This window comes from Rattus rattus, chromosome 1 (assembly GCF_011064425.1).
Source record: "Rattus rattus isolate New Zealand chromosome 1, Rrattus_CSIRO_v1, whole genome shotgun sequence".
Taxonomy (NCBI): domain Eukaryota; kingdom Metazoa; phylum Chordata; class Mammalia; order Rodentia; family Muridae; genus Rattus; species Rattus rattus.
The window spans coordinates 153,507,703-153,525,926 of NC_046154.1; the positions used below are offsets into that span (position 1 = coordinate 153,507,703).

Below are 18,224 nucleotides of genomic sequence, written 5' to 3' on the forward strand. Positions count from 1 at the left end.
GGGCACTTGCAGTCAATTTGAGGACATGAGTTCGATCCTGGGGAGCCACAGGCTATATGGCAGTGACATGACCATAAAATCGAAGTTTAAAATTTTAAATATGTGTGTGGAAATAAATATCATGAAGTTCATTAATTTTTTAACGATTTATTTTACATGCACGGATTTTGCCTGGACGTGTGTTTATGTGAGGGCTTCAGATCCCCTGAGAGTTGTGAGTCACCATGTGGGTGGCTGGGAACTGAACCTGGGTCCTCTAGAAGAGCAGCCAGTACACTTGACCACTGAGCATGTCTCCAGTCCCATGAAGTCCATTATCACAGAATTAATTTGTGGTAAAAATGTCTTAAAAATAAAAATGAAGACAAAAATAGGCTGTGTATTATCAGAATGCTACCTGGAAGGAAGCCTGTTATTATATAGGTTTGTATGATACAGGTATATAAATGTGGAAAATGCAAATGTGAGTAGACAGGATAAAAATACACAATGCAAGCCACCATGTGGGTGCTGGGATTTGAACTCCGAACCTCTGGAAGAGCAGTCAGTGCTCTAACCACTGAGCCATCTCTCCAGCCCCAAAATACACAATGCATATGCCCAAAAATACAAAGTAAAATGAACATTAGACTGGAAATGAATTTTTTTAAGAATTATTTATTTTATGTATGTGAATACACTGTAGCTGTCTTCAGACACACCAGGAGAGGGCATCTGATCCCATTACAGATGGTTGTGAGCCACCATGTGGTTGCTGGGAATTGAACTCAGGACCTCTGAAAGAACAGTCAATGCTCTTTTTTTTTTTTTTAAAGATTTATTTATTTTATGCATACAAGTACACTATAGCTGTCTTCAGACCAGAAGAGGGCATCTGATCCCTTTACAGATGGTTGTGAGCCACCATGTGGTTGCTGGGAATTGAACTCAGGGCCTCTGGAAGAGCAGTCAGTGCTCTTAACCACTGAGCCATCTCTCCAGCCCACAGTCAATGCTCTTAACCACTGAGCCATCTCTCCAGCCCCGGAAATGAATTTTTAAAACATTTAATAACTGGGCACGCTGCCTCACATCTTTAAATCACAGCACTTGGGAGGCAGAGGCAGGTGGAGCTGTGTGAGTTCGAGGCCAGGTCTACACAAGTTCCAGCTAGAACTATACAGTAAAAACCTGCCTTAAAATATCAGTGAAGGGGTTGGGGATTTAGCTCAGTGGTAGAGCGCTTGCCCTAGCAAGCGCAAGGCCCTGGTTCGGTCCCCAGCTCCGAAAAAAAAAAAAAAAAAAAAAAAAATCAGTGAAGGGGTTGGGGATTTAGCTCAGTGGTAGACCGCTTGCCTAGCAAGCGCAAGGTCCTGGGTTCGGTCCCCAGCTCTGAAAAAAAAAAAAGAAAAAAAAAATATCAGTGAAAACCCCATCCACGCTGAGCTGCAGCTCTTTTATAGACAGTCCTCCATGGGCAAGCAGTGTGGGTGGGAAAGCACAGTTGGCATTGCCAGGCCCAGATGCACCTTCTCATTTCTTCGTTGGATTTTTCCTTTGGATGCTTGTTGTTGAGACCAGCATCTTGCTCTGCAGACCAGGGCTGGCCTCCAACATGGGACACTGCTCCTGAGTCCTGGGACCACAGATCACAAACGTCCACCTACATCCTGTGGGCTCTGAAAGCTGGCTTTCCCAGGTGAGGTGTGTGCGGAGGCAGGGGAATGCCAGGAACACACTGGCCCGCCGGCCTGCTCCAATGGGTGAGCCCCAGGTCGAGTGAGAGACCAGTTCTCAAAACATAAGACAGGGGCTGGAGAGATGGCTCAGTGGTTAAGAGCACCCGACTGCTCTTCCAGAGGTCCTGAGTTCAATTCCCAGCAACCACATGGTGGCTCACAACCATCTGTAAAGAGATCCGATGCCCTCTTCTGGTGTATCTGAAGACAGCTACAGTGTACTTACATATAATAAATGAATAAATAAATCTTTAAAAACAAAAAACATAAGACAGAGAGCTTGAAGAAATGCCTCCATCCATGCCCAGCACATGCATAGAATAAATAACAAACATGGCCGCAGGAACAGACAGCACTGGTACCTTTGCCACAAGGCACAGCGCCAACGAATGTTTACAGCTTCAGGAAAGGCTGTGGTTGCTGGAGCGGATCGCAGGATCGGGTGATACCAGGTGTGATCCAGCCCCCCATACCAGCCAATGGGAAGGGATGGACCCAGGGGTGTAGGAAGCAGATATGAACTCAGAATGAGGCTGGTGTGCCAGACCTTGGCGTACTGCCGAGGCCGCCCTGGGAGTAACTGATACCAAAAAATACTGCCCAGGACCCAGAAACGATGACTTCAGCAGCTTTTCGGTGGTGGTGATAAGTCCATCATCCGTGAGGCTACAGGCCCGTCTCCCCTCAGAGGAGTCTTTCTGCTTCACCAGCTCGTGTTGGTTAGCTAGTAGTAGATAACTTGTGGCTCCATCACCCCTGTCTTTATAAAGACAAGACAGTTTTGTTAGCCCAGCAGTGGACACCCCACCTTTAATCCCAGCACTCGGAGGCAAAGGCAGGCTCTTAACTTTGAGGTCAGCCTGGTCTACAAAGTGAATGCAGGACAGCCAGGCCTAAAAACAGTAACCCTTGATCTGAAAACAAAACAAAGAGAAAAGTGGGGTTTGTTGTTGAAATGACCCCTATGCCTCTTCCTGCTCCAGGGCCCTGTAGGATCGCAAGGCTGTGTCACTGAGATTGGCTGCTTGGCTCTGTTATCATTTTATTTTTACATTTATGGGCAGATTGCATATGCCAAGGTGCCATGTGCAGAAGTCAGCTCCTCTTTCCACCGTGTGTGTTCTGAGGATTGAATTCAGGTTCCTTAGCTTGGTCTCACTGGCCCCGTGACTTGAAATCTGAACTCCTGTCTCATGTTTGCAGGGCAAGCATGTTACCCACTGTGCCACTGCCCACACCTCAAAATTTAATACAATTTTTCATCTACTTATGTTTTGACACCAGAGCCAGGTGGTGAGGGCTGTGCCCCTCTGCAGCCCAGACAGGCTGGCCTGTAGCCATGCATTTGCTGAGGTCTCCCTGCTCACGTTTGGTGGACCCCAGGGCCTGCAGGTGCTCTGCAAGTTGCTACCTGGGGGCATCATCTGTGCACCCCCAGCAGGCTGGTGCAGGCTTCTCCATCACCACATCCAGTTCCCCTGGAGTTATGGACGGTTTTGAGTTGCCTGCTTCGAGTTGAACCCGGGTCCTCTGCAAGAGCCAATGTTACAGAATCCCTGCGCCGTTAACCCAGCCCATGTGGAGCTCCTGATCCTCCTGGCTCCATATCCCAGTGCTCAGATGACTCATGACCTCCACGCTGCCTGGTTTGTATGGAGCTAATGGTGTAGGTAAGGGTCCAGACTTGGCCTAAAGCGCATTTTATTTTTTGTTGGGTGCTGAGCATAGAACCTCGTTTATGTTGGGCAAACACTCCCGTCGAGCTATATTTCCAGTTGTATTATTTGAAATCTTTAAATGCTCATCTCTTCTATATGCTCGTGTGTGTGCATACCACAACACTCCTGTGGAGGCCAACCAGAAAGGAGTCCATTCTCTCCTGCCTCCACTTGGACCTGGGACCGAACTTCCACACTTCAGGCTTGGCTGGAAGCCCCTTTACCAGCTCCTTCCTTGTTTATTTTGAGCCAGGGTCTCCCTGAAGGCCCTAACTTCTCACCTGAACCTCCTTCAGCCTCTGGCACCCATGAATTTACTTCCTGTCTCTACTGAGCAGTGTCCTTTCGGATCCCTCTGCTTCATAACCCATTAGATCCCTGACCTTTTTCATGGCTGTGTTATGTTCCCCTGCAGGAATAGGGCTTGCTCCCTTCTCCAGCGGGTGGGCACTAGATTGTGAATAAAGGGGCATCCACCTTCCTGTAGGAGGTTCTGAGTGGGTGGCTGCCCTTGCAGAGGCCCGTTCCACTTCTCTTGCTTTGGCTATGGATATCACAACTTGCCTGTCGGGTAAGGGGGATGGCCCAGCTTCCTCCAGAGTCTTGCAGTAGGCTTTGTTTTGTTTTGGTATTATGTTGGACTTGAATGGACCCCACAGGAAGAATACTCAGCCACAGAGTCTGAGGCTGAGATTGCTGTGTATGCTAAACACCAGAGGCCCTTTGGACGACCCCTTCCTGCTTTGTCCACTCAGCTCAGCCCAAAACTCACCCTTTGCCCTATATGTATGCAATTTTTTTTTTTTAAAGTTCTACTTGTGCCAGTCGGTGGCAGTGCATGCTTTTGATCCCAGCACTTGGGAGGTAGAGGCAGGCAGATCTTTGAGTTTGATGCCAGCCTGGTCTGCAGAGCAAGTTCTAGGACAGGGCTACCCCAAGAGACGCTAACTCAAAAAAACAAAAATTGAACAACAAACAAGAACAAACCAACCCTATTTGTTTAGTGTGTGTCATTTAGCCAGGGGCTGGTACATGTGTGCTGTGGGATGGTCAGAGTTATACCTTGCAGGAGTTGGTTCTCGCCCTCTACTAAGTGGCTCTAGATATTGAATTGGGCTCCAGTTGGCTTGGCTGCGATCACTCTACGTTTTGAACCATCCCAATGAGCCGAACATGTATCGTTTTGAACCAGGACCCTCTTGAGGTTTGTTTCCAGCTGTCATCATTTGGGCCTCTGTACTCAGGGGCACGATAAATATTTTTTGAAGTCGGAGATAGTTATCTTACAGTCATTCTAGTAATGCGGAAGTTGAGGCTGGAGGATTGCTTCCAGCTCGAGGCTAGCCTGGCTAGAGAGAGAGGCATCACGAAAAATTAAAACAATAAATGCACAGTAACCAGCAGCATCCCTGGGGGAGTCACCTGATTGTTGAGTGAATCAAAGCTTCAGGGAGACGCGCCCCATTCTTCCCCAAACTGGAGCCACGCCTTCCTCCGAGTCCACCCCCACCTTCCCCCATTCACTCTTGGTCTCCAGCTTCCCGGACAGCTATTCGGACCACGGTTGCCCGGGGCAACGAGTGCCGCCTCGCTTCCTGTATTGATTTAAATCCTGAAGGACGTCCCATACTCCCGAGCTGCTCCGCGCTGGGGCGCGCAGGCGCAGCTGTACGGGGTGGGCGCGAGCACGGCAGGGGTGGGCGTGTCTAGGGGGGCGTGTCCTCAAGGCACAGGGGCAGAGGCGGTGCGGGGGCGTGTCCCGAGAGAGGCGTTGGTTAGTCGAGGGGCGTGGCTTCGGCTCAGGGCACAGGGGGTTGGCGGGGAGAGCCGTGCGTGGTGGGCGGTGAGCGGGGGCTGAGGGCGTGGCTTGTTCTAGGAAAACCTTGGCGGCGTTAGGGGGAGGGTTCAGGGGGCGTGGCCTAGGCGCGGTGTTGCGCTGGGCGGCGGGGCCGGTCGCGGGCGCGCGCGCGGCCTGCGGGACAGACTGGGGGAGGGAGTCGGGTTGCCGCTGAGTGCCGCCATATTAGCCACCGCGGAGGCCGGGGGATTCCCGTGAGCGGCGGCGGCGGGGCCTGGCGCAGCGGCAGAGCCTCGAACGGGCGCGGCGTGTTCCTGAGACCAGCGGGAACCGGCGGGAGCCGGCTGGCGACCGGAGCGAGGCAGGTGAGGACAAGGGTGACTCGGGGACCCGCCCCCTAGCCGACCCCTTCCTTCTCAGAGGCTCCAGTGCCGCCTGACCCTGAACCCCAGATTCCAGCGACCACCAGCTCGGTCCGTACCCCGTCAGCTCTCTGAGTCTGTCAGAGAGTCCTCCATCCCCAGAGCTCTACTCTGAGCCGTGCTCCCGGAATCCAGGGCACCACCCATACTGTTCCTCAGGAACCCCAGAATGCAAACCCATCTCCCAGATGAGTCCCTGCGTCACCCCAACCCTGAGTCCCCTCACCTGGCAACCTCGCCTTGACCTCGCCCTGTCCATCACAGCAATCATCCCCAGAGCCTTGTTCTGAACACAGCAATGTACAAATCCAAGACATTCCACATGTTGCTACTCAGGACCCTAAGTCAGGCTCCTTGCACCCCCAAATCCAAGTTACCCTTACTATTTCCACCAAAACCCCACAATGGAGATGAGGTCCTGAGTCAGATCCCAGAGCCGTCTGTCCCCAGTGACCTCACCCTGTCTGTCATCAACACTCTATTCTTTTGAGCTATATATCCCATTTTGGGAATTCTTCCCCATGCTGATCACCCAAGACTCTACAACTGCAAACCTTTCACCTACACCCTATTGACTTCCGAATGTAAATCCCCCTGCCTCAGATGCTCCCTCCATCCAAACTGGGGTCTGAGTCAACCTCCAGAGCCCAGGAATCTCACATCTGGCAGTCCCCTGTGGAAGGGATTGTGGACTAAATTTGCCATGTAACACCCAGTGGTTCAGCCAACAACCAGGTCTCATCTCAGGGGAGACATGGTCAGAAATCACAGATATTCTGTGTCCCCAAACCCACCATATGCTCTGAACCTCCACTCTGTGTCTCCAAATGCAAGTCCAGGTCCCTCCATCCTCTATCCCTGAGGCAAAGCCATTGTCCCCTACAAAGCCCTCAAATCACCCCACCAGCTTCACTTGTCTCCAAGCTGTAAGCCTGGGACTAACCCCTGTAGGGTATTCCCTTCCTACCCTACTCCTCCAATTCACTCCTAGTTGACAGCACCTGGTGGGAAGGATGCCCTCCACCCATCCTGTGTGAGAGGTGACCTCATTCCTCTGGCTGCTGAGTCCCAATCCTAGCTCCTTCCTGCAGTTTGAATGAGCGTGATTTCCCAGTGAAGATTCACCCAGAACATACACCACCTCTGGCTCTGGGGATCAGGACTTGGAAAGGGAGTTTGGCGGCTCTGGCTCTCATGGGGCTGGGAAAGCATGTGTTGTAAATCTTAATGGAGTTCTCAGGTGTGGATTTGGTACTTGAGGAATTTAGCCCATGGCTTATGGGTCACTGGCTTGTTTAAGGGTGTCTTCTCTTTGCCAGTACTAGCCCTTTGCTTCCTTCTGATAGAGGGTCAGGAGCTAAGTGCACTGCAGGAGTCTTGGTGTTTTATTTCCTGGTTCTGGGACTGAAACCTAAGGCACATGGCTTAGAAGAGAGAGGTCACTAATGAGCCTCAGCCCCTTACTGGGAGATTCTAGGCAGGGGCTCCATCCCCGACCATGCCCATAGCCTTCTTTACCTTAAAATTTTTTTTTTTAAAAAGGTTTGGGGGGGGTTGGGGATTTAGCTCGGGGGTAGAGCACTTGCCTAGCAATCGTAAGGCCCTGGGCTTGGTCCCCAGCTCAAAAAAAAAAAAAAAAAAGAAAGAAAAAAGAAAAAAAATGTATGTGGGTGCTGGGCTGAAGTGATTTATGTAGAGGCAAAGGCAGGTGGATCTCTGAGTTCAAGGCCAGCCTGGTCTACGGAGTGAGGTCCAGGACAGCCAGAACTGCACAGAGAAACCCTGTCTCGAAAAAACAAAAACAAAACAATGTATGTGTGGCTTTTTTGTTATTTTTATGTGTATGGGTATGTTTCATGCATGTATGTCTGGGTACCACATTTGTGCCTGATGCTGGTAGAGACTGGAAAAGGGTGTCAGATCCCCTGGAACTGAAGTTAAAGACAGTCTTGAGCTGCTTTGTAGGTGCTAGGGATTGAACTCAGGACCTCTGGAAGAGCAGTCAGTGCTCTTAACCACTGAGCCATCTCTCCAGCCATAAGCTGTGTTTATTTTTTGTGTATAAGTGTGTATCTGTGTGTCTGTATGTTTGCCCCTGGCATGCAGTGCCCAAAGAAGCCCACCCGGGTGCCATGTCCTACGCCTGGAGCTGCAGGTGGTTCTGAGTCGCTTAGTATGGGTTCTGGGAACCAAACCTGGGCTCTTGGCACGTGGTCTTTATGGTTGAGCCATCTCTCTAGCCCCATTTTTAAATCGTGTGTGTGTGTGTGTGTGTGTGTGTGTTTCTAGGTTTCTCTCAGGCAGGATCTGACTCTGGGGCTTTGGACCACAGAGACTTTCAGTTCTGGGTTATGTAGAAAGAGTGGGCTCTGTGGTCCTCTGAAGCCTGTGAAGATCTGAGAAAGGGGCTTGGAATTTTAGAAACTGGCAAATCCTGGGAGTGCGTGGCCTGTCTGCTGGGACCGAGTGCTGTGTGGGGAGCAGTCCAGAGCCTCTGCTGCTCCCTTGTGGCAGATTCCTGCCACACAGTCAAGGTCCAGGACAACATTTCCCTGCCTCAGCCTCCTGCTTGCCACTAGGCCTTTCTTTAGCGATTAGGTGCGGTCTGTGGCCCCATACCCCAAAGTTGTACATTTTTGGTTGGTTGGTTTGTTTTGAGACACGGTTTCTCTGTGTAGCCCCGGCTGTCCTGGAACTCATTCTGTAGACCAGGCTGGCCTCCAACTCACAGAGATCCACCCGCCTCTGCCTCCCAAGTACTGGGATCAAAAGCATGTGTTATCACTGCCCAACTTGTAGGGGGTTTTGTTTTGTTTTTAAGATTTATTTATTTATTTATTTATTTATTTATTTATTTATTTATTTATTTTTTGGTTCTTTTTTTCGGAGCTGGGGACCGAACCCAGGGCCTTGCGCTTCCTAGGCAAGCGCTCTACCACTGAGCTAAATCCCCAACCCCAAGATTTATTTTTTATTTCGTGTGTGTGTGTGTGTGTGTGTGTGTGTCTGTGTGTGTGTCTGTGTCTGTGTCTGTGTCTGTGTATGTCTGTCTGAGGCCAGAGAGGGTGTTGGATGCTCCGGAGCTGGTCTTAGAGGTGATCCTCCACCACGGCAGCGTGTGCTGACTCAGCGCTCGCTCTCTCTCTCTTTCTCTCTCTCTCTCTCTCTCTCTCTCTGTGTCTGTGTGTGTGTGTGTGTGTGTGTGTGTGTGTGTGTGTGTGTGTGTGTGTGTCTCTGCACCCACTTGTCTCTGTGTGCGTGTTGTCAGACGGAGCCTGCAGAGGTGAATTCACCTCATGGGCCCCTGGGCTGCGGCTCAGGCCTGTAGGCTTGGCTGCAGTTGCCTTCCGGACCGTCTCCCAGCCGGCTTTTCTGGGTCTTCTTTCTAACCACAGTCTCACTGTAGCTCAGCCTGATACACTCAACAGTCCTCCTGCCTTAGCCTCCCGTGTGCCAGGTGGCAGGTGTCCCTGGCCCCACAAAGGCTGTGGGGGTGAGCTGCTGTGTCCCTGCCCACCTGGGACTCTGTCTTCATCGGCCTTGCCTTTAGGAAAGTTGATTTTTATTAATTTTTGTTTAGATTTTTATCTGCTTAATGCAGATAACATTCTCACATCCCACATTTTATTAAAATGGACAATCGTGGTTTTTATGTGTTCACTGGATGGTGTGGTCATCACCGGTATCTAGTTCTGTGATTCACTCTACTGGGTGCTACCCCAGCCTCCAGAGCCTAGGAGCCTACTTCTGGCCTGAACTAGAAGTTTCCTGTTATGGTTTCCCTGGTCCATGTCCCTGGAGTCTGGGGATAGACCTGGACCATGTCATTGGGGGCTGGAATGGACCTGGGCCATATCACTGGGGGCTGGGATGGACCTGGGCCATATCACTGGGGGCTGGGATGGACCTGGGCCATGTCCCTGGGGGCTGGGATGGCGGCAGGCTTTGATCATCTGCTCTGCCCTGAGCTGTAGCTAAGCCCCCTCCCTCCCTGTTCTAGGACTGCCACCCCCAAGGTGGCAACATAAGGAAAAGGTAACACACATTGTTACTCTTGGTGAGTTGTTCTTTTCCATCCCATCCTAGCACAGAGGCAGGACCCAGGCCACCACATAGAGAGCATCCTCTAGCCCTGTGCCTGCCATAAGGAATCTGGGGGTATAGTGTGTGAGGTTTTCACACACAGTTGGCATACATGAATGATGCCCTGGTCACACGGAGACCAGTGGCAGGGGTCTCTCCCCCATGGGCCAGCTCGGTAGGATGTGCGGTCAGCTAGAACCTGCCTGGCTGGGACAGGGTGAGACCTCTTGGTGCAGGAGTACATGGGTGTATGTATGCATGGGACAAGGTGAGACGTCGTGATGCAGGAGTACATGGGTGTATGTATGCAGACTGGGAGTTCTCTTGCACCCTGGGCCTTGGTCAGACTGCAGACACCTGAGCAGCTGTAGTACCCCTGGGGTCCCTGGCTGAATGGGGCTGTCAGGATCTCCCTCTGCTGGTCTCCATGGCTAGAAGGTGGCTTTGAGGGAGTAGAAGGAGCCTGTTAGGGGCCTGTGTCACTGGGAAATCCCTTCCTTTGACACCTGAGGGTATCTGGAGACTACAGGCCCTTGTCAACAATAAATTCTGTGGGACATCTGATCCAAGGTCACACATGGGAGGGGCCCTGTGTCCAGGCACCCCCTAGATGGGCAGTGCTAGAGGAGCTGACCGCAGACTCCAGGCCACAGCTCTGTCCTCTCACGGCTCAGTTCCTCAGAACCCCTGTCACTGTGTGTGCCAGGCTGACAGCTCTACAGCCAGACCATATCCCTGTGCTGGTCTCCCATGGCTGGAAGGTGGCTGTTGGCAGCCGTGACAAGGAAGAGTGGGGTGAAGAGGCCCAGTGCTTTGCTGTGTGCCTGGGTGGCAGTGGTGCCAGGGTGTCGGGGGCAGCTGACCGCCAACACTGGGGTACCTTGAGCCTGCTGCCCTCACTGGTAGTGTTCCTGATTCCAGAAACATGCATGCCTGTTGGGACTCAGGGTGTTCATGACATGGAGTGGGTAGAGGCCAGGAATGCAACTCAGTACCCTGCAGGGCCCACCAAGCCCCATAGAAAGTGATATGGGCCTGAGGCTACAGTGCAGCACACTAAGTCCCCACACATGGCTATGGGTGGGAGCTCTCCTTCGGGTCCTTGACACACTAGCTGTGGGGACCAGTTTTTCACGATCTGTGGCCTCTGGAGGGAGTGACCGGTGGTTGCAGGCCAGGTGGGCTGAACTTGCTTCCTCAGGGAGCTTCCTGGTGGCAGGGGCGGGAGGGCCAAGCAAAAGCACAGGTGCACAGTGGAAATGGGCGGCTGGGCCCTGGCTCCCACTAAGCAGTCTAGGGCAGGCACAAACTGACAGCCCATCACATCCGTGGTCTCACTCCCTAGTGTGCTTGGGCCCAGCTGGGTACTAAGTACTGCTAGTAGCTTCCTCAGCGTCCTGTGACACAGCAGGAGAGGGCCTGGTGACACTGACACACACAGGAAGGTGTAGGACCCAGCGCTGCTGAAGGCTCTGTCCTCTCAGAGTCAGCTTCCCACCTACAGTGACAAGGTGACATGTCTGAACAGGTCCCCAGCCTTTTGCTGTCCTGGCTTTGTGTCCTCTAGGTGTAAGCAATCTAGCTAGTGTACCTGAGGATGGACTTGAACTCATGATCCTCCAGGGAGCTGAGGCCGGAGGATCATGAGTTCCAGTGTCAAGGACACTGTGTCAAGGACAGTGGGTGGATAGAGTGGTGGGCATGGTCCCTATCATGGAGCCCACATTATGTGACATTTCTGTCTTGGTCCCTCACTGAGCATGATGTTCTTGAGGTCACATTAGTGCATGTAGATGGACCTGCTGTGTGTCCGTCCATTCCTGTCCTCCGCCCCTGAGCCTGCAGGGTTTTGTGTGCACTCCCTGGGTCACATTCTTTGACTGGTGAAGGGACTGGGCAGAGAAGGTGCTGGCTCCAGGGAGGCTGGAGGCCGGTGTTGAGTACAAGCTTCAGTGTGGGAAGGGAGTGGATGTTCTAGAGAAGGAGCTGGAGCCCATCTCTTGCTTCTGCCTTTGTGTTTCTCTCTAGTCAGTATACTCAACCTTGGGTTCATGCCCAGAGGGGTCTGTGGTGGTGACTGGGGGCCGGGGTGGGGGCGGGGCAGGTAGGAGGGTGGGAAGAAGCTGAAGCCCCGGAGCCCTGAATTGGGTACTGTGCTATCAAACAGTACCTGCAGCCTATGGGCCGAGCAAAGCAAAGCGCTGGCCACGGCCTCTGCTGTGGCTGACCTCGCTCTCCCATCTCAAGTGTAAACATGAGCACCAAAGACCATCAGCCACAGCTGCTCCTGTTGCCAAAGGAGTCCCCAGTCCCCCTTCAGTCATGACTGGACACTGGCCCCACCTCTCCCTAGGGACTGAGCCTCACCACACATACAGCATGATGGGCTGGCCTAGGACCCTGATGAAGTGTCAGAACCAGGATGGAACCCACACCCACCCACCCATATCTCCTCTTCAGGCTAAGGGATGCTGAGTACTTGGCTGATATGGTGACATATACCTGAGGCAGGACAAGCAATATTTCAGGGTTATCCTTGGCTACACAGAGGGTTGGAGACCAGCCTGAGCTGCATGAGACTTTGTCTCAAAAATAGTAAGTCAGGCAGTAGTGGTTTAACCCAGCACTCAGGAGGCAGAGGCAGAGGCAGATATTTGAGTTCAAGGCCAGCCTGGCCTACAGAGCAAGTTTCAGGACAGCCAGGGCTACACAGAGAAACCCTGTGTCTCAAAACAACAACAAAAGATTTACAAGAAAAATGCAGCCTGGCCTTCCCCATTGTTGTGTCCCAGAGGCCTGGACTTATCTTGTGTTTCTGCCCACCCACAGGCTACCCTCGCAGGCTACCCTCGGCTGCGGGCCCCGCCCCGCCTGCCCGCCTGCCATGGACCAGGACTATGAGCGACGGCTCCTGCGACAGATCATCATCCAAAATGAGAACACCGTGCCGTGTGTAAGTGATAGGCCATCCTGTTAAGTCCCCCAGAACAACATCACCTGTAGATCCTGACTCTGTCCACAGGGACACTCTAGGGGCCTGCATTCCACTTGAAGGTCACCCCCACTAAATCCCAAACCCTTCACAGGTCTCAGAGATGCGGAGAACCCTGACACCAGCCAACTCCCCAGTGTCCTCTCCCAGCAAGCATGGTGACCGCTTCATCCCCTCGCGGGCCGGGGCCAACTGGAGCGTAAACTTCCATAGGATCAATGTGAGTACCAGGCAGGGCACTGAACTGTTGCCCTGAGGAGGGGACAGCGTCATGTTGAGATGTCCTCTCTCATAGGAAAATGAGAAGTCCCCCAGCCAGAACCGCAAAGCCAAGGATGCCACCTCAGACAACGGCAAAGGTGAGGGGTTGGCCCCATCCCTTCCCACAAACCCCTGGCAGCTAGTCTGGCCTCCCGCTGGGTGCCCCCCTCTGCAGATCCCACCCACCTGAAGCCCCGCCCCACGGAGACACGCCCACCCCTTACAGATGGCCTTGCTTACTCCGCACTGCTGAAGAATGAGCTGCTGGGTGCCGGCATCGAGAAGGTGCAGGACCCACAGACAGAGGATCGGAGGCTGCAGCCATCCACCCCAGAGCACAAGGGTCTCTTTACGGTGAGCCAGGCGGCAGCCACTGACCCTCAAGGCTGGGATGCTATGGGACCTGTCTGTTCTGTCCTTTCTGCTGCTTCCACCTGGTCTGTGTCAGCTTTGGGGTGCTCATGGTTCCCTAAGTCATGAGACCGCAGAAGCCACTCAACCCAGTGTCCTACCCGCAGTATTCCCTCAGCAGCAAGCGCTCGAGTCCAGATGATGGCAACGACGTGTCCCCATATTCTCTATCCCCAGTTAGCAACAAAAGGTAAGCCAGGGCTGGATCCCGAAGTATCCTGGACTGGCGGTGGGGTACCGGGTCTAGGGCGCCCAAAAGCGGCAGCCTACTATCCTCACAGTCAGAAGCTGCTGCGGTCGCCTCGGAAGCCCACACGCAAGATTTCCAAGATTCCCTTCAAGGTGCTGGACGCGCCAGAGCTTCAGGACGACTTCTACCTCAACCTGGTGGACTGGTCCTCCCTCAATGTGCTCAGCGTGGGGCTAGGCACCTGCGTGTACCTGTGGAGCGCATGCACCAGCCAGGTGGGCGCCCAGGCACCCGTGCTCCTCCGTGGGGGTCTGACCAGTACAGCAGCCAGTGCAACACAGGGCCGGGCCTTTCAGGGGTACCCAGGAGGGCGCAGCCCACATGCCCCTCACTCCAACAGTAGGCTTAGGTGGGGTCCTAACACAGGGCCGGGCCTTTCAGGGGTGTACCCAGGAGGGCGCAGCCCACATGCCCCTCACTCCAACAGTAGGCTTAGGTGGGGTCCTGCACCTGCTCTGCCACAGGGCTCCGATGCTCGGGATGCCAGAAGTTTGACGGCTACAGCACTGGGCGGGTGTGAGCAGTAGGGAAGCCTCGGGACAGGGCTCTGGGGATGGGGAAGCACAGTCTGAGGCGGGGGACCGCCAGAGCTGGCTCGGGGGTCCCTGGGCCTGCAAGAAGGCTGGGATTATTGTGTTCTCAGTCTCTTCGGCATTCAGGTGCCACAGAAGAGCTGAGAATGGAGTGGGGGGCCGAGGGGGCCAAAGGGGAAAGGGGGGAGTTCCAGCTGGCCCCACAGGGGGTCTGGGGGGGTTAGTCCTTGTGGCCGTGGCTGGGAGAACAGGGAGGCCTTCTCTGTGGCTCCCCACGGCAGATCCTGATGAAGAGACAGTCCGTGGTTATGAGACATTATTTATTGTCATGGCAGAAAGTAGATGAGTAAAACTACCCCACTTCTCAGAGTGATCCTGAGACTAAATACCTTTTGCAGGGAGGAGTGTCTGGGAAGGAAAGTTCATTAGCTAACCCTCCAGGCCTTTGGGTACCTCATAAGAAAGATCTGTCTTGGGGTTGGGGATTTAGCTCAGTGGTAGAGCGCTTGGCAAGTGAAAGGCCCTGGGTTCGGTCCCAAGCTCCGAAAAAAAGGAAAAAAAAAAAAAAAAAAGAAAGAAAGATCTGTCTTGAGCCTATGTGACCTATGGTCACATCCTCTACCTGTTGGAGGGGCTTGGGGTGTTGCCCTTTCATGACTCATGGCCACAAATCTATGGAGGGCCGACCAGTTTCCTGAGAACGGGCGACACGCCTCCCATCCCTTCGGGGTCTCCGGGGTCTCTAGCCTTAGCTCAACCGGAACCAGGCTGCCTTTCACAGCCCCATATCTAACCTCCTGCCAACAGGTGACCCGGCTCTGTGACCTCTCCGTAGAAGGGGACTCAGTGACTTCCGTGGGCTGGTCTGAGCGGGTGAGTGCAGAGGGCTGGGTTCTGGGGCCACCTCTCCCCCCCCCCCCATGGCAGAGCCCAGATGACTAAGTATGGCTGCTTACTGTCCCTAGTGTGCTCAGGTGTACACACCACACTGTCTAGCCACACCTCAGCCTTTTTTTTTTTTTTGAGACTGTGCTGGTCCTACTGCAGCCCGACTCCTGGATGGAAGTGTGGCCTGCCCCAGCTAGAGCAGTGCTGCCTGAGTGGTGACGTACTGCCACTTTTGTGACCAGGAGACTCCACTGCTAGAAACACTGGGGAGAATTTGAGCAAAGCAGCTTTTAGAGGCAACCTGTAACCCAGCATTCCAGAGGCTGAGGCTGGAGGATTACCCTTAGTTTGAGGTCAGCCTGAGTGTGTGGCTAGCCTGGAATACTGAGTGAGCCCTTGTTTTAAAAAGCAAAACGACAGAATGAGCTTACAGAGATAGCCCTGAGTCTCTGTGGAGGGTGAGCTGGGTGAGCTGCTCTACCATGCCCACCTGATGGACACCTGCCACACTGTCACCCTAGGGGAACCTGGTGGCAGTCGGCACACACAAGGGCTTCGTGCAGATCTGGGATGCTGCCGCTGGCAAGAAGCTATCTGTGCTGGAGGGACACACAGCGCGCGTGGGTGAGCACCCAGCCTCCCCAGCTGCGTCCTCGGGCCCCAGCCTTGGAGCAGGCCACAGCTAACCTGCTGTTACCCTGTAGGGGCGCTGGCCTGGAATGCTGACCAGCTGTCATCCGGTAGCCGGGACCGCATGATCCTGCAACGGGACATCCGCACACCAGCACTGCAGTCAGAGCGGCGGCTGCAGGGCCATCGACAGGAAGTATGCGGCCTGAAGTGGTCCACAGACCACCAGTTGCTCGCCTCGGGGGGCAATGACAACAAGGTAGGGCTGTGTCCCCCAAGCTCCTGCTAGAACCGGGGACAGGCATATGTGACCTGATGCCCCCAAGGGAAGGGGTGGGTTTACAGGGTGCACAGAGGTCATGGCCTGGGTATTGGAAACTTGTATGTTAGGGGTCGTCTTGAGGACTTTGTCCCTAGAGCTGGCCTGAAGGTGTGTGCATGCCTCTGGGTTGTGCCTGCCTTGCATCCTTGGTCCCTGAATGGGCCTCGGTCATAGCCTTGCCCTGCCCTGCCCTGCAGCTGCTCGTGTGGAACCACTCAAGTCTAAGCCCTGTGCAGCAGTACACGGAGCACCTGGCAGCCGTGAAGGCTATTGCCTGGTCACCACACCAGCATGGACTGCTGGCCTCTGGTGGTGGCACTGCCGACCGCTGCATCCGGTTCTGGAACACTCTGACAGGCCAGCCTCTGCAGTGCATTGACACAGGCTCACAAGTGTGCAACCTGGCCTGGTCCAAGCACGCCAACGAGCTGGTAAGTGCACAGTGGGTGTGGGGAGGATGAAGAAACTGCCCAGAGCAGTCTGAGCCTGTGCGAGCATGGGGCTGAGACCTGCCTGCTGCCTGTGTGCTGTGTGATGTCAGCCTGGGCGGAGGAATAGGCAGTGCAGGCCACAGCATGTGTCCTGGTCAGTCCCATCTCTGAGACTCCATTGAGGGAAGCCCACGGGAATCCCCAGGTCCTCTGAGCCCTGATGCCTAGCTCCTCCTCTAGGTGAGCACACATGGCTACTCACAGAACCAGATCCTCGTGTGGAAGTACCCGTCCCTTACACAGGTGGCCAAGCTCACTGGCCACTCGTATCGTGTCCTCTACCTGGTGAGTGTTGGCCACTGTCGCTGTCAGCATCCTGGGGCTCCATGTGGCAGGCCTTGCTGGGAAGGTCAACATCAGCCTAGCCTTCCTGCTGCCATAGTAGAAGCCACCACTAACAACCCACAGTTTGGGAAGTGGGGAGTCCCATCTACTAGACCTCACTCCACAGGGTACAGGCCCTCCATACCACACCAGTTTCAGTGTCTCCTGCCTGGGTGCAAGAGCTGCCTGTTGGAGCTGGAAAATAGCCAGGGCCCTTATGTCTCTTCTATAGGCCATGTCCCCTGACGGGGAGGCCATTGTCACTGGAGCTGGAGATGAGACCCTGCGGTTCTGGAACGTCTTCAGCAAGACACGCTCTACAAAGGTAACATGGCTGGGTGGGTGGTGGCCACACTTGCCCACCTGCTATTGCACCCCTGGGCACCCTAACACACAGTCACTTGTGTCCCCTGTCTGCAGGAATCCGTGTCTGTGCTCAACCTCTTTACCCGGATCCGATAGACCCGCAGGCGGGATGCACGGCCCCATGGGCAGAGATGGAGTAGCCAGCATGCATGGGCCCTGCTGTACCTACCGTTCCCAGACGCATCTGGCGGGCGGGAGTCGGGCCGGAGACCCCAGAGTCTCATTAAATGCCTCATTGGGAGCTGTGGAGCCAGTGTCTGGGACAGGGACGTGGGGACCCTCAGCCAGATGGACACTTGCTACTTGTTACCACTGCCCAAGCCATATTGGACACAGCTGAGCAGGAGGCCGAGATCCCATCAAACCCCCAAACCCAGTGTCACCTGGGGACCCATGGACTGGAGCCGTTGTGCCCCTCCCTGTAGCTACCCCAGGACACCCAAGCCAGAGAACATCCTGGGAGGCAGTGGCAGGGACCTGCTCCTCTTGCCCTGGGACACTAAGTGCGTTGACTCTGATTGCGTTGCCACCTTGTGTCTGTCTGCACCTCCTGTGACCCCTTCCCTGGTGTCACCCTGCCCTGTCCTCAGCCAGCCTCTTTGCCTTGTCCAACTCTTCTTGGCCTCCTTTAAGCTTCCTAGGCCTTCCTGTCTTCAGACCCCATTTCTCCTGCCCCTCCTCACCTGGGCATCCATCACCAGTGTGGTGGTGGCCCATGGCGTGTGCACGTGTATATATATGTATTTGTGACACCTTGGGGTCTGTCTCGTGTGTTTTGTTGCATTGTCCCAAAAATGCTGATGGCTGGAGAAGCCCCTGGGACACAGGTCATTATGGTGTTGGCTGCCTGCAGCCTAGGGGAGTCACAGCCTCAGGTGGCTTCTGGCTTCATGAGGAAGGAGGAGAAGCCACCTGAGTACATCACCAGGGGGATGGTGACAATGAACTAAGGAGGGAGGAGCAATGGTGGTCCAGAGGGGTATCTCGTGGATTCTTAAGTGAAGCCCAAGCTAGTGG

At 54.1% G+C, this 18,224-nt stretch overlaps 1 protein-coding gene across 1 annotated transcript; it reads left to right on the forward strand.

Moving 5' to 3' along the window:
• Nucleotides 1-5,378: 5,378 nt before the first annotated feature.
• Fzr1 (fizzy and cell division cycle 20 related 1) lies at nucleotides 5,379-17,962 on the forward strand. Its single transcript, XM_032907223.1, has 14 exons — nucleotides 5,379-5,599; nucleotides 12,569-12,692; nucleotides 12,826-12,951; nucleotides 13,027-13,090; nucleotides 13,219-13,346; nucleotides 13,511-13,593; nucleotides 13,685-13,868; nucleotides 14,994-15,059; nucleotides 15,596-15,698; nucleotides 15,779-15,963; nucleotides 16,224-16,457; nucleotides 16,698-16,802; nucleotides 17,074-17,166; nucleotides 17,262-17,962. The coding sequence occupies exons 2-14, from the start codon at nucleotides 12,624-12,626 to the stop codon at nucleotides 17,301-17,303; spliced, it is 1,482 nt and encodes a 493-aa protein (XP_032763114.1). The 5' UTR covers nucleotides 5,379-5,599; nucleotides 12,569-12,623; the 3' UTR covers nucleotides 17,304-17,962.
• Nucleotides 17,963-18,224: the final 262 nt, after the last annotated feature.

Coding starts and splice junctions, on each gene's coding strand:
- Fzr1 (XM_032907223.1), top strand. CDS start 12,624: ATGGACCAGGACTATGAGCGACGGCTCCTGCGACAGATCATCATCCAA. Junction 15,964..16,223: donor CGGGGGGCAATGACAACAAG/GTAGGGCTGTGT, acceptor CCTGCCCTGCAG/CTGCTCGTGTGGAACCACTC. Junction 16,803..17,073: donor CGTATCGTGTCCTCTACCTG/GTGAGTGTTGGC, acceptor TCTCTTCTATAG/GCCATGTCCCCTGACGGGGA.